The sequence below is a fragment of the Wickerhamomyces ciferrii genome, contig 00048, assembly GCF_000313485.1.
Source record: "Wickerhamomyces ciferrii WGS project CAIF00000000 data, strain NRRL Y-1031 F-60-10, contig 00048, whole genome shotgun sequence".
In the NCBI taxonomy this organism is placed as follows: domain Eukaryota; kingdom Fungi; phylum Ascomycota; class Saccharomycetes; order Phaffomycetales; family Wickerhamomycetaceae; genus Hansenula; species Hansenula ciferrii.
The window spans coordinates 93809-107793 of record NW_011887692.1 but is presented as its reverse complement, the minus strand read 5'-3'; the positions used below and the strand labels follow the sequence as shown (position 1 = coordinate 107793).

Below are 13985 nucleotides of genomic sequence, written 5' to 3'. Positions count from 1 at the left end.
CACCCAGACACCCAGACACCACCCAGACACCCAGACACCACCCAGACACCCAGACACACCCAGACACTCCAGACATAGACACCCAGACACTCCCCAACTCGTGCTATGCTTTTAAGTGGTACAGACAATCACATAGCTGGTGTTGGTCAAATGGGTGAATCTGTTAGACAGTTTAATGAGGATTTGAAAGACAAACCAGGGTATGAAGGTATCTTACATCAAAGAGTTGTGGCCTTATCTGAAATTTTAAAAGAAGAAGGTTACTTCAACACTATTTCTGGAAAATGGCATCTTGGATTGACAGATGAGTCAAGTCCTACCGCAAAAGGTTTTGAGAAGTCATTTGCATTGCTACCGGGTGCTGGGAACCACTACAAATACTTTCCATTGGATCCAACTACCGGTGAAACACCAAATAATTTTTTACCACCATTATTTGAACACGATGGGGAATTATTTCATGCTGGAAAACAACCTGGTCATATTCCAGATGATTACTATAGTACCAAGTTTTTTACTGATAAATTATTAGAGCAATGGAACTCAACTGATCGTAAGGGTCGTCCATTTTTCAGTCTTTTGACATATACAGCCCCTCATTGGCCTTTACAAGCACCCCAGGATGTCATTGAAAAGTATAAAGGAGTTTACGATAAAGGCCCAAGAGAACTTAGAGCTGCCCGTTTGAAAAAGGCTACACAATTGGGAATTATAGCACCTAATACTGTTCCTCATGAAGTTCATGTTAAACATGGATCTTGGGAAACTTTTGCAACAGATAGAAAAGAGCGTGAGAATAGAATCATGGAGACATATGCTGGGATGGTTGATGTGTTGGACAAACAAATTGGTAGAGTTTTAGATAAACTAGAGTCAGAAGGAGAGTTGGATAATACTTTCATACTTTTCATGTCAGATAATGGTGCTGAAGGTGCAATATGGGAGGCATTTCCTCTGAATGATCATATCGCATCATTATCAAACCAATACTACAATAATAAACTAGAAAACATTGGTAACAAGAACTCATTTGTTTTCTATTCAGACGAATGGGCGCAAGCAGCTACAGCACCAAACTTTATGTATAAGTTTTATTCTGCTGAGGGTGGTATAAAGTGTCCTCTTATAGTATCTTACCCTAAACTGATTTCTCAGAATGCTGGAAAAATTTCAAACTCTTTCTTAACAGTTATGGATATTTTACCAACGGTACTAGAAATAGCAGGTGTCGCACATCCAGGTGAAGAATTTAAAGGTAGAAAAGTTTCAACCCCGATTGGTAAGACATTCACTGGTGTTTTGAAAAAACCTGACGTTGAAATCCATACATATGATGATTCTAAAGCTATTGGATGGGAATTATTTGCACAAAGGGCTATAAGAAGAGGTGACTGGAAGATCACATTCATTCCAGAGCCTTTTGGTAGCAACTCGTGGGAATTATATAATGTGAAGAATGATCCAGGAGAAACACTAAATTTGGCAACCAAGGAGCCAAAGATCTTTGAAAAGTTAAAACACGATTGGGCTATTTATGTTGCTGAAACTGGATTAATTGAAGTTTCCATAAATTCAGAGATAATAGCTAAATATCATGCTCTTGAAAATTCCATTTTAGAAGATAATTTTTAATAATCTTTTACATCTGGTTTGTGGTTTATGGTACCTTTCGATAGGTATTTTGAATAATTTATATAGGACATGTGATATTATAAATATATTGTGCTTAATGTGCTTGAAGTAATTAGAAATTCACTCTCTGCTAACTTTTAATAGTTCAATAAAATGTTATTATTTCATATAGAAGGATATACGTGTACAAGGTTATTGATTTGTGCGGGGCCTCGATTTTTATATGACTCGATAGTACACTCTAAGCGGTATGTGTTGCAATTTACTGTATTCAAATTATGCTTGGTATACTATTGAATAAAATGTAAATAAATATGTACAAGATTTGTATGAATAATTCAGACAAGTTGTGAAATTTTCTCTATCGCTGTATCTTTTGTATTATTACTTAAACCTCCACTTAAATATTGTAAGAATAATACCTTACTTATCACTGGGTTTTTGACTCTACCAAGTTCAAATGACTCGTGTTTCTTCAAATCTTCATATGATAGTACTAATTCTCCGTTAGATAGCCTTTCCAAAACAAGATTATTATTTTTTGGGACAGACCCTTTACGGCTAAATGCATCTTTTAATTCCTGCAGACCACTTGCAAGTCCTTCATCTTGATATTTAGCTGCAAGGATGGACTTGACCATCCCATCTTTCAGATGATTAAAGTCGGTATTTCTGATTGGTGTGATTCTTGCAACTAGTCTGATATTGCTATCAAGAAGATTTGAAATCAAAAAACCTGATTTTTTGGAGTCATGTAATGCTGCAAATATATTTTCAGAATGTGACTTAGCTGAATCTGTATCAATAAACTGTTGTGATAAATAGTTTGAGTTTAGAACCATTGGGATTTTATAAATATCATCGTTTGCAACATAAATTCCCAGTGCATATACTTTGAATTTCAGAAAAGTAACAGCTCTTGTCCCATGGGCTAATAGTTGATATCTAGTCGACAGGTTCATTGATAGTGGTAATGGATCCACATTCTTATCAACATCAACTGAATTCAAACTCTCTTTTGAAACATCTGAAAGCAAAACCCGTCTATCTTGGTAATGATGATATATTAATGCGGATGAACAAAGTCCACTAATACCAATTGACAAGCGCAATGCGTTTTGGAAATTCACTGACTTTATGGTATGCTTGAGCACTTGAGATCCAAATGATGTATAAAACATCTTGCAAAAACTTAAATCCTAATAACAAAGTTGTTATCTTAGAGATATAAAATAGATATAAAACTTGCTTTTTGAACTTATAGTATAAAATCGCACACTCCTATTTTTTTTTTTTTTTTTCGCGTGTTTATACCAAATGGGTACAAGACGATGGAGAAATGAAGATTCAAGTAACAGCTAATTTGGTGAAGCCTGCCCTTATACTTCAGCACAAGCTTTCTTTATTCATAACAGCCCTGGTTGATATTTATGATTCTTGTCACTAGATATGAATATTACTGGAATTCTTGACACTCCCATTATCTGAAAAAAAAGGAGTTGTTAACAACCATGATAAGCTCACTACAATGATTAGACAAGTTATAATATCACAGGTATGAAACTAATAAACCACCACAATATTATCAATAAGTTATGGATGATAGAAACTTTTAGCTATCATTGCATGGATTTAAAAAATCATTTGGTTTGAAATTAAAACATGGTATCAAGGGCAACATATGATCTCAATGCCACAAAACCATTAATTAAATTTGAACTTAAGGATTGTTTATTGGAGAATATTACAAAAGGGAAATATTTACTATATATATAAACTATGAAGACCTTCTAGTATAGAGCATACTGAAGAATTTGCTGATTGAAATTAGCTGACACATGTCTGGAAACGAGACAACATTGGAGCAGTATGTATTTTCATGGTAGATACTAGATTAACTTGATACTAACTTTAAGGTTTTGGAAGATCCAATAGGCGTTTGAAAGCAAATGAGTTTCAAACAATTGTTCCAGCAGCAAAATCCTCAACCATCACCAATGTTCCCCTTACAAAGTCACATTTTTTAGATGCTTATAGCAAAGGTAAATGGAATCTTTCAAAAGTACCGTGTCCATCATGTTTTGAAGGTGTTGATTTAATTAGCCCCCCTGAGCATTATAATGAGGCACTTAGACAAAAAGTTGTGAAAAAGTTTGTCAACAGTGAACAGTGGAAGGATAGAGAAACTTTTAATAAGTTAATTTCCAAGGCTTTAAAGGCATTTCATGTTAAAGGTGCATCCATATCAATAATTGATGGCAATAGACAATTGGTGAAGTATCAATCATCGTTGAATATTTCTGAATGTCCTAGAAGACTTGCAATTGACTCACATACCATTCTTTCAACAGGTAATTTTGTTCTTTTAGATGCTTCTAAGGATTGGAGAACAGCCAGGAACCCATTTGTCACAAACGTTCCATTCATTAAGTTTTATGCGGGTGTTCCACTTATCACTAAGTTTGGGGTCGTCATTGGTGCCATATCTGTCTTTGATCCATTCCCAAGGGTGGAATTTGAAAAAAAGCAAATAGAGGCATTAAAAGAATTGGCCGGTGAAGTTATGGCAATTTTATGTTCTCCCGTCAAGAAAGATTCTTCAACAACAACTTCATCTATCCCTTTAATCAACCTCATAGGTAGACCTACAAGTCAAGGATCCCAACTCTCATCCACTGCAGTTTATGAAAAGGATGGATCAGGTAGCCCATACTCACAAAACCACAATTTTAGGTATAGTAAACATGATGCTTTAGCTTCGCATGATTCCCTCATCAACGACAAAATTTGGAAACAACTATCACATATAAGAGATATGAAGCTTGCTTCATCTTTGTTGTCGAAAATAATTACAGATCATTTGAAGTTTGATTTGGCATGTATTGTTGAGATCAAGGTGTCACAGAAATATCAAATTTCTTCTGAAATTTTTCCAAATGAAAACAAGATAGAAGCAGAAACGTTCAAATTTGCCGACAAATTATCCAGAGTTGATAATGAGGAAATTCAAACTAGAGTTTTGGGCTCTTTTGGCTATAAGGCTAGTGATCTTACGTTCGGTTCTGATTTATACTATGGCGCATTAAGTTCTGAGTTTGGAAAGTTTTACGAGTCTACCAATAATAATGCTAAGTTTAGATCTGGTATTTGTATGCCTTTCTATAGAATTCCATCAAAACTTGTTAGAAAAAGAAAAATTGTCAGAAATGATAAGAGTTCCAAGACTAAACCAATAGAAGTTTACTTGAGATCTGGAGGTTATTTGATTTCTGTGTTTGATGAGAAGGAACGTGAAATTCCGGAAAAGGAAATGAACTATATCTATGGTGCTGCTTGTACACTCCGTTGTATATTTATCTCTAATTAAAATTGATGTTCTTGTGTAATATTGGATACGTTCAGACAGTAGAAGTAGAAGTAATAAGTGTAGTGCAAAAAACAAAAAAAAAAAAAGTGAAGGATCGCGACGTTAATAAAGTATACATAATTTCAAAACACACTTCAATACAGCTACTTAAATTAATTCAATTGTTATCAAACTCAGTTGCTAGACCATGTCTTCATTTACTGCCCTCAATCTTAGTGCGGAAGATGTGGCGTTTGATGCTGAAGAGCACACCAGAGAGCTTCAGGTATGTGTCTTATGAAAATAACGAAGTTTACTTTGTACATAACTAACTACTTGATGAACTAGATTGAGGAAGCTTTCAAAGTCTTTCAGAAGGCATTAAAATCTCAAAAAATCAGCCTTTTTGATGAAGCTAGAATTGCATACGATGAATTATACAAAATTGAAGTGATCACGGGTGAACTCAACATTAATGCTGCTTCTCCAACAGTTAAAACATTAAGATATCTTGCCTATAGAAACAGAGGCTTGTTATATTTTGACGAACTAAAGTCCAAAATCTCAAATATAAGCATAGAAGAATCGCTCGGATTAATGCTTGATTCGCTAGATGATTTAGCTGAAGCGTTACAGTACAATGAAGGTGATGATATTGTAATCGATCTGTTGCTTAGCTTATTTGATTTTTTTGGGAATGATCGTTTATCAAGATTTTTGATTGAATATCAAATAACCAAGGAAGAAACTGATGAGTTTTACCTACATAGAAGAACAAAACTTGACTCTCCCAATTTTCTTTATTACCTTCAAGCAGAGAGATTGCTATTGAAAAAGCTGGGGACATCAAAGTGTGCTGAAGATTTTAAGGAGGAGCTCATACCACATAAATCACTGGAAGATGTAAGCTTTCTGGAGCCACTGCGCTCTTATATGATAAGTAGGAAAGAACAAAATTTAAAAGGTCATATTAAAACAATTACCTTAGATGAGATCAACTGGAAAAACATTGCGGTGAAATTACAGAATGTTGTTCCACGCTCGAAGCAAAGAATCTCCAGATTCAAAGATTCCTATAGATTAGATAACAAGACTTACGAAGTTCTGAGGTTTAAATTTGCTACAGAAGATGCTTCATCTGAGGTTGAAAGGGGAGATGAGCCAAATTTTGAACATGTGATTCAAACGAATGATGCCGGAGCTGAAAGCGAGAAGGGGTCGCCTCTTGTCAATGATAAATGTATTGAGGATCTATCAAAAAATAATGTAACTGGATCGTTAGAAAAAGAAAGTGAAGATGTTAAAATCAATGATGACTTTGATGGTGATAATATGGATATTGATCCTACTGGTGTTGGTGAAGATAAGATAGATACTGATGCTACTGGTGTTGAAGATAAGGTAAATATTGATACTACTGGTGATCCTGGTGATAACTCTCATGAAATATCGCGGGAAAGAGAACCTAAAATAGAGGATGTACGGAATGATATCACCATTAGTGATGTCCCAGAGAAGAGGCCGTTGGGAGAGCCTCAACCGCAAAGATCCAGTAAGAGAGTGCGTCACCAAGCAGAGCCCGAAAGTCATGCTAATAAGGTTGACGAATTTGATATCTTCTTGATGAATTTCCATAATTATCTCAGTGCGGAAACTATTACATCTCGTGTCACCTCTCGCACAATACTTGATTCAGGGTTGAATGACTTACACTATATCGATCTGGAATATTGTTTGCAAAATTGGACTTTGAGATTTGCGGAACTATTAGCATCCCAAAATGAGAAGTCACAAAGTGGACTAGCATTGAATGAGCTCATAAACACCAACATAGTTAATTCTAGCTTGAGTTCTGATACAGAGGTTAAAGAAATAGATAATGAGATTGCAATAGACTTTATTTCAGAGGTCAACGACAATAATTTTCACTTCATAGAGACAAAATATTCATTTTTTAAATATTTATTAGGGGAATCAGACGGTGTGTACCCTATCATCAACAAGTACCTGGACAAGGAACTTTTCAGTTCTGTGGAGTCGCTTGTTTTAAGTAGCGAGTCTGATTATTTCTTGGATATTTCAAAAGGAACAGATAACGGTATGGTGGCTATCGGTGTTGCTACCCTCGAAATTCTAGTGAATCATTGGATTAGTTTAAAACAAAAATTGAAAGGAAAGGGTGGTAGTCAGAAATCCAACAGTGAACTTGTCTTTCAAATAAGTCAACTTGAAGCACCTATCGAGAGATGGCGCCATGCTCTTACAACGCTTCTGCTTACCAAAACGAATTCTGTTCTGCTGATGAGATTTAGATGGTGTTGCATATTATATCTCCAACATGGAGAGTTGGTCTCTTTACCGTGTCTCAAACAACTTCTTGGTGATCTTTACGTGGATTTTGAGAAAGTTTTAAATGGCTCTACTATAGAGTTCCCAAATTATGAAGCTATTCCAACATTGAACCCCAAAATGATAAAAAACCAAAGTGATAAGCTAAATGTTCTTGATATTTTTGAAAAGACATTCAAAGAAGGTGGTGATACTAATGAGGACGCTAACAAGCTCCTTGAGAATGTTTTACTAGGGCTGACAAAAAGAATATCGGAAGAAGAAATCTCCATGGATCAATTTGTTTCAGGAAGCTCGATCACGTTAAAATTAAAGTTGTGGAAGATTCTTTTGGATTCTTATATCACACTAGGTGATTTGGATAAGTACATTAAAGCTATGGAAGTTGTTCTGCCTCTTTTGTTATCACAATTAGAGGATGATGCATACAAGAAGCAAAGTGACACACAGCGTTATCAAACTCTCTTGTCCACATTAGGATTCTACTCAGATTATACTGAAGGATTTGTTTCTATATTAGAAAGAAACCTATGGAAAATAAATGAACCAAATAATGTTATTTCAAGAAACATATTCCATTTTTTAAAGATATTTTTCTTCTACATATTGAAGGAATTTTATGATAAGCCGTCATCAGCAAAGCCATTCAGTGAGATTGCACCAAAATCATCAAGTAAGTTCCAAGATATTATAACCAATTCTTTCATTATTTTGTTCATCTTTGAAAGTACATACCAACAGGAAAGCTCTGAGGATAAATATGATATGTTTAGCATCGTTCATATTCAGCTTGGTCATCTTGGGTTTTGTGATGCAGCTTCAGGTAATTTTCTAAGGTTGTCTGAGCATCTTTGGAAAAATGCTGATTTTGAAATCTACGAATCAGATATTTTGCAGCATTTGGACTGTCGGTTTCATATTTCCATATCTAATGAGAGATTCACCCCTTATGAACATGATACAGAGGAAATTTCTTTGGACAGGGAATCTGCTATTACTTTTACACCATGCTTGATGAACCTAGTTCATCGAAAAAGGGATAATGTCAATTCAATTCTTAAACCTGATTTGAAGTCTGCTATTGATACTTTCGCGGATGCTATCGGTGAGCCTGATTTATCAATCCCTATAATCCAAAAGAATGATTCCGCACTCACTCAGTTTTTAGAATCTGAATTGGACGTGCTATTTTTTCGCAAAGCTTTTGCTGGTGCTTTAGATATTGATCTTAAAAGAGGGTTTTCATCTGAACAAATTGTTGCAGATCAAGGTCTATTTTACTCACAGGCGGTGAACAACTTAAATATTTATAAGATGAGAAAGAAGGCAATGCAATCAGCAGTTTCCGAGCTAGATGATGTTTACAAAATGATAAAAACTGATTTATTATATGGGTCTAGGAGATCGGAAAGTTGGTTCATCTTAGGTCAAGTATTTACCCTACAAGTAGAAGATGATTTGGTCTGGACGTCTGATAAACTCAATGTATTTGAAAGAAAACTAGGAACTGCCAGCTCCCAAAGAAAATCCATACTTTGCTTCCTTATGTCATTAAGTTTATGTGCACAAGATCAATTAGATGGTGTTTATATCAAAAAGGAGTTCTTGACATCTGTTCTTTCAACACTAAGTCAAACTATTTTTAATAGCTTGAGCTCACCAATGTCAGCACTTTGTTTCAAGGTACAGGATGATAAAAGACTTTTAAAAAGTGATGGGATATCGTCATTTTTGCAAGATGTTGTGCAGACAAATACAAAGCATCTGTTCAACGCAAATTTACAAATCATTCGTTTAGCAGTTAAAAATGATCCAACCAATTGGCAGAATCATTATTATAGTGCAAAGGTATTGCACAAGATGAATTATCCTGCTAAGCGTGTCTTACAATCGTGTATTGATTCATGTTTGGTCAGCAGTAATGCTATTGAGCCACATTATTTGTTGTTGACCATGACATACAAATATTTCAAACAAGGAAAAATCACAGGTAATGCTGCGTTCCAATATTTGAAGAAGGTTAATCCATTCCTCGGCCTTGCAAGTGAACAATTAAATGAAACCAAAATTTCAATTGATGATATGATAATTTCGGGCCTAAAGAAAATTAATCAAATTGATAAGAAAAAGTGGCATCATAAGCACCGCTATAGATTATCTAGAATATACTTTGATGTTGGAAATGCTGATTTAGCCTATCAAGAAATCGAGGCACTCATAGTTTTAAAATCAACTAATAAAAATTTGGTCAGTATTTGGAAGCCAGAATTTGAACCTCCGGGAAAGCATTTTGTTTATACATACACTTATATTCTTTATTACATCAAATTGATCAATCATTTCGCTGATTTCCATAAACTACTTTTATTTACAAAAAAATTACGTCGTTATGGTTCTGGTATGGTAAATTTGGTTGAAGCATGGGATTTCAGTTGTTTGACTCTTTGTTTACTTACAAAAGAAATCATTGGTGCTGAACCAGGATTCACGGATATTGAAGTTCCAAAATTGGTTTATATTGAATTCGTTCAGGGTTCACAATCCTTGACTAATAAATTCAAAAAAGAGACATTGAATGATGAACAAAAAAGACAATTTACTTTGTTATATGAAATTAGTGAAATTAGAAGAATGAATAACGGGTTTGGCTCAACATCTCAGCTTGATGATACTTTTAATGCAATTTATTTGAAGGTTTATCTAGAATATATTACTTCGGAAACAAAACATTTATTCATCAATGAAAATACGCTCTCGTCAATAAAACCAAGTTCAACACCTATTAAAACCAAGGTGGCAAGGCGGGATATATTAGCTGCTGCCACATCACTAGTGAAAGCAGTTGAGTCGAAATTGTCTGATAATAAGATTACTGATGATCGAGGATTTGTTGTTCCAGATCATATTAAACAAAAACATCTAGAAAATTCAACTTTGAAATCTGATAGTATCGATAAGGTTGAAATGCCATTAACTGGTGACGATCAGGACGCTGTGAAGATTTCAAGCGTTCCAGAATCTAAAAATAACCATGAAGTTTTGAAAAGTAACTGTGAAAGTGAAGAAGAGTTTCATACGCCAACTGATTTAACATTCGATGGTGATGAAGTTATAAATTCAAATGCAAACGACAATATAAAATCTACAAAAGAAGGTTGATGAGGATCAGCTAGCATAATAATAATAATATATATATATATATATATGAAATTTTGATAGATCGTTCACCTTCAACTTCTCTATTTGTAGAAATGTAATTTGATGTTTAAAAATTGTCTTGCTCCAACTTGATCAGGTGTCAAGCCAACATTACCGTAGGTTATTGGAGCGAAAAAGTAGAAAGAATAAATTAAACCAATAGATAGAACAACTATCGTGATGTTCAAAACTTTTCCCCTACCAACTAAAAATTCTAGAATTGCTGCGGTTAAAATTGCTGCAATCAAATGAGCTGGTAAATAATGGTGCAAAAACTTTTGTCTTGCCATTAAAAAGAAAAACACATAGTGTGACAAGTAGCCAATGTAAAGAAACCCAATGTTGAACAGTTGTTTAATTTGGATATCTTTCAACACATAGATTTTTCTTTGCTGAACTAATTTAACGGCAGCAAAAAATCCTGCAAATGAAGCTAAAGCTATGACTTCTAACCACCATCCAAATAAGTTACCAATGAAATAAATTTGCTCTTTAGTTCCCTCTTTAGTCCAGAAGCTAACACCTGAAAGTGATCCTGGCCATGAAATAGGATCTGATGCAAATGGATGTTCGCTAGATAATTTATTGTTTTGTTCAAACATGATGAATTGTAGCTCCCACCATTTTTTGAAAAATGGGATCTTTTTGACTGGTTTTGGAACATAGAATTGACGGCTATCGTTTAATCCAATGATTTCATCAAAGTACCATGTATTTGTAGAATCCTGAATTTTTTTATTACCATTAACTTCCAATTGGTTGAATCCCCATTCTGGCAATGTAACATCATCATGGGTCCATAATGCAACTGTGGTATCAACATGTAAAACTCGAAGTAAAGAAGACTTTGTTTTAATGATAGAGCGCTTATTAGATTTATCAGCTGCTGGTAGTTTGAACAGTGTTTCATTAAATCTGGTGATAGAAGTATTGTAGTCAACAGTTGTGAACTCTTCATTTGTAGGATACAATGGTGAAGCAACGTCGTGAGATAACAAATAAGTACCGGTATTGACATGTAAGAATCTCACTATGTCGTCAATACGAACTGGCTTGTTCAACTTGTTATCTTCAGGAAATTCTTCCACTGGTAATACTTGCCATTGATTGTTGATATCTTCACCGATGAAACCTGTAACTTGTTGCCCTTGAGATGAAACACGACCATCTTCATAGCGCAATGGGTAACGGTAACCATGAGAGTGTAATAACGCATCTGTCCCCTTATGCTTGAATGTTACAATGTCATAATAGTTCACTTGTTTAGCTGTCTTTGCCAATGGAGAATCGCCCAATGATTCTTGAAATTCAGAACTCATAAATCCATCACCAGGCCCTGATCTTGTCAATATTTCAAAATGAACGTAAAACCAATACAGATATATTAGAAATGGTAAAACAATCAGGGAGTAGAATCTTGCAACAAAATGTCTTATGAATTGTCTTATTGTTAATCCAGATTCAATATCTAAAAGCGACCATAAATCAAGAGCAACAGCAAAACCAATAGTAATGTAAGTAAATACACCAACGTATTTTGTAGAGATAACACACGATAATGAGACACCAGTCAAGATTAACCATTTGAACCATCCTTTAGTGTAGGCCCCATTTGCTTGTTCTTTATAAAATCTAATATAAGAATAAATTGATAAGGCAACGGATAAAATTAAAACTGCATCCAATAAAATTAATCTTGTTTCCGCAACATGTGCATTATCAAAAAGAACTAACAATGATCCAAAAACTGCAGTTGGGATAGAGTAATTTAACTCTTTCAATGTCAAGTAGATTATAGGGACTGTGACAGAACCTAAAACAGCGGAAAGTAAACGATAAGCAACATATGGAACTTTATTGTCTATGTAAGAATCACCGATGTTATCGAATTTGAAGGAACCATCATATCCAACTAAATAACCAACCAAGGCAATTAATAATTTTGCAAAAGGTGGATGAAGATCAAAAAAATAGGTACGTTGCAAATAATAAGATGCAAATTTACCAAAATGAACTTCATCGAAAACAACTTCTGAAGGATAATCAATTTTGTAAATTCTAGTCACGAAAGCCAAAATCGTAACTACTGCCAAACTAATTTTGTTTAACAGTGGACACTCATCAGTTTGGTCTGTTGGCTTTTCATTGTCTTTGGACTTTTGAACAGTTTCTAATAATTTTTCATCCGATGAATTAGACACGGTGGATAAATCCTTCTTAGAAGTACCTTTGGTGGTTCTTTTTCTAAGTCCTGACATATCACTTCTCCAGTAATCAAATAGTTTTAATGAATGGAAGCAAAGCTTGATAGCAATTGGGTTTGAAAGTGGGAACCTTGGAAACTATAGTATTTTCAGTGCAGTTTAGTTGTTTATTCTTTTTCTTGACGTGTCAAAGTAATTCAACTTTGAAGGTATGTGTGGTCGCGACTCGCGACTCGCGACCCCCATTGCCTACAATTAACATTAAAGAAACACATACATAAGTTCTAATTTATCTCAGAGGAAAAGGTGGTAAGCGGTGTAGTTTGGCCAAAATCTCAACATAATCAGGCTCATTTTCACTGTTCACAAAACCGTGTCTTGTTAAAAAATCTATGATTACTAAGGCACAACTTGGTTTAAACTGTTCGTCCAAAAGATTGGTCCAAACTTCTTCAAATGACATCAAATGGAAGCATTCTACTTCGTTATCATTTGGCTTAGGAACTATTGACTCATCACAAGGAATATCATATATATACTGAACCTCTGGTTGGATCAATCCTAATTCATATCCATAATTGAATTGTTTATCACAGAGTGTATATGAAACTGTCCCGACAGCTTTTGCATTTTTCTTGACAAATGATCTTTCTAGCCCTGCTTCTTCTTCACTTTCTTTAATCAACGTATCGAAAACTCCAAATGGATGACCCAATCCGCCCCCAACGGTATTATCCAACATTCCAGGGTGTGTACTTTTGGTTTTAGACCTCCTTGGTATCCAAAATTGAATCTCTCCTGTTGATGAAAGCTCCTTGGGTATATAACAATTAGCATGTATACCATACATTACTATTCCTAATAAGGGACTAAATGCTCTTTCTAAATAAACATAAGGCTCATGTGCAGGATAATGTATAATAAATAATTCATTTCTCCATCCTTTGATGAATCCTGATTCATTTAAGCTATCGGCAACCTCTTTAAACCCCCTGTTTCTCTTTTCTATAGTGTCAAGATTTGAAGATATTTTTATTTGAACCAAGTCATCATCAACTTGAAATACATTGGGAAATTTATTCAATTCTTTGGCAACATCTGGGACAACGTACCCCAATGGCTGTTTCCCATCGTGAGAACGGAGTATATAAAGGTCATTTGGCTTCTCCCCATATGTGAATGAGTTCACAGATTCCACAATACCAAGTAAATTCATCTTAATAACCTCTTTGAAGTACTGAATTGAAATTTCCCGA

General features: G+C 34.7%; 5 protein-coding genes across 5 annotated transcripts; 2 read left to right on the top strand and 3 right to left on the bottom strand.

Annotated features, from left to right (window-relative positions):
- Positions 1–105: 105 nt before the first annotated feature.
- On the top strand, positions 106–1632 carry BN7_2107 (Arylsulfatase; the record flags this gene model as incomplete). Its single annotated transcript, XM_011277328.1, has 1 exon — positions 106–1632. One exon carries the CDS (start codon positions 106–108, stop codon positions 1630–1632), a length of 1527 nt encoding a protein of 508 aa, XP_011275630.1.
- A 338-nt stretch (positions 1633–1970) lies between these two features.
- On the bottom strand, positions 1971–2813 carry BN7_2106 (chalcone isomerase domain-containing protein; the record flags this gene model as incomplete). Its single annotated transcript, XM_011277327.1, has 1 exon — positions 1971–2813. One exon carries the CDS (start codon positions 2811–2813, stop codon positions 1971–1973), a length of 843 nt encoding a protein of 280 aa, XP_011275629.1.
- A 657-nt stretch (positions 2814–3470) lies between these two features.
- Positions 3471–10486, top strand: HIR3 (Hir3p; the record flags this gene model as incomplete). The annotated part of the gene is made up of 3 exons (XM_011277326.1): positions 3471–3499; positions 3559–4979; positions 5337–10486. The coding sequence occupies 3 exons, from the start codon at positions 3471–3473 to the stop codon at positions 10484–10486; spliced, it is 6600 nt and encodes a 2199-aa protein (XP_011275628.1).
- Positions 10487–10566: 80 nt separating this feature from the next.
- Positions 10567–12783, bottom strand: PMT4 (dolichyl-phosphate-mannose-protein mannosyltransferase; the record flags this gene model as incomplete). The annotated part of the gene is made up of 1 exon (XM_011277325.1): positions 10567–12783. One exon carries the CDS (start codon positions 12781–12783, stop codon positions 10567–10569), a length of 2217 nt encoding a protein of 738 aa, XP_011275627.1.
- Positions 12784–13018: 235 nt separating this feature from the next.
- Positions 13019–13945, bottom strand: BN7_2103 (uncharacterized protein; the record flags this gene model as incomplete). The annotated part of the gene is made up of 1 exon (XM_011277324.1): positions 13019–13945. One exon carries the CDS (start codon positions 13943–13945, stop codon positions 13019–13021), a length of 927 nt encoding a protein of 308 aa, XP_011275626.1.
- Between the last annotated feature and the right edge of the window lie 40 nt (positions 13946–13985).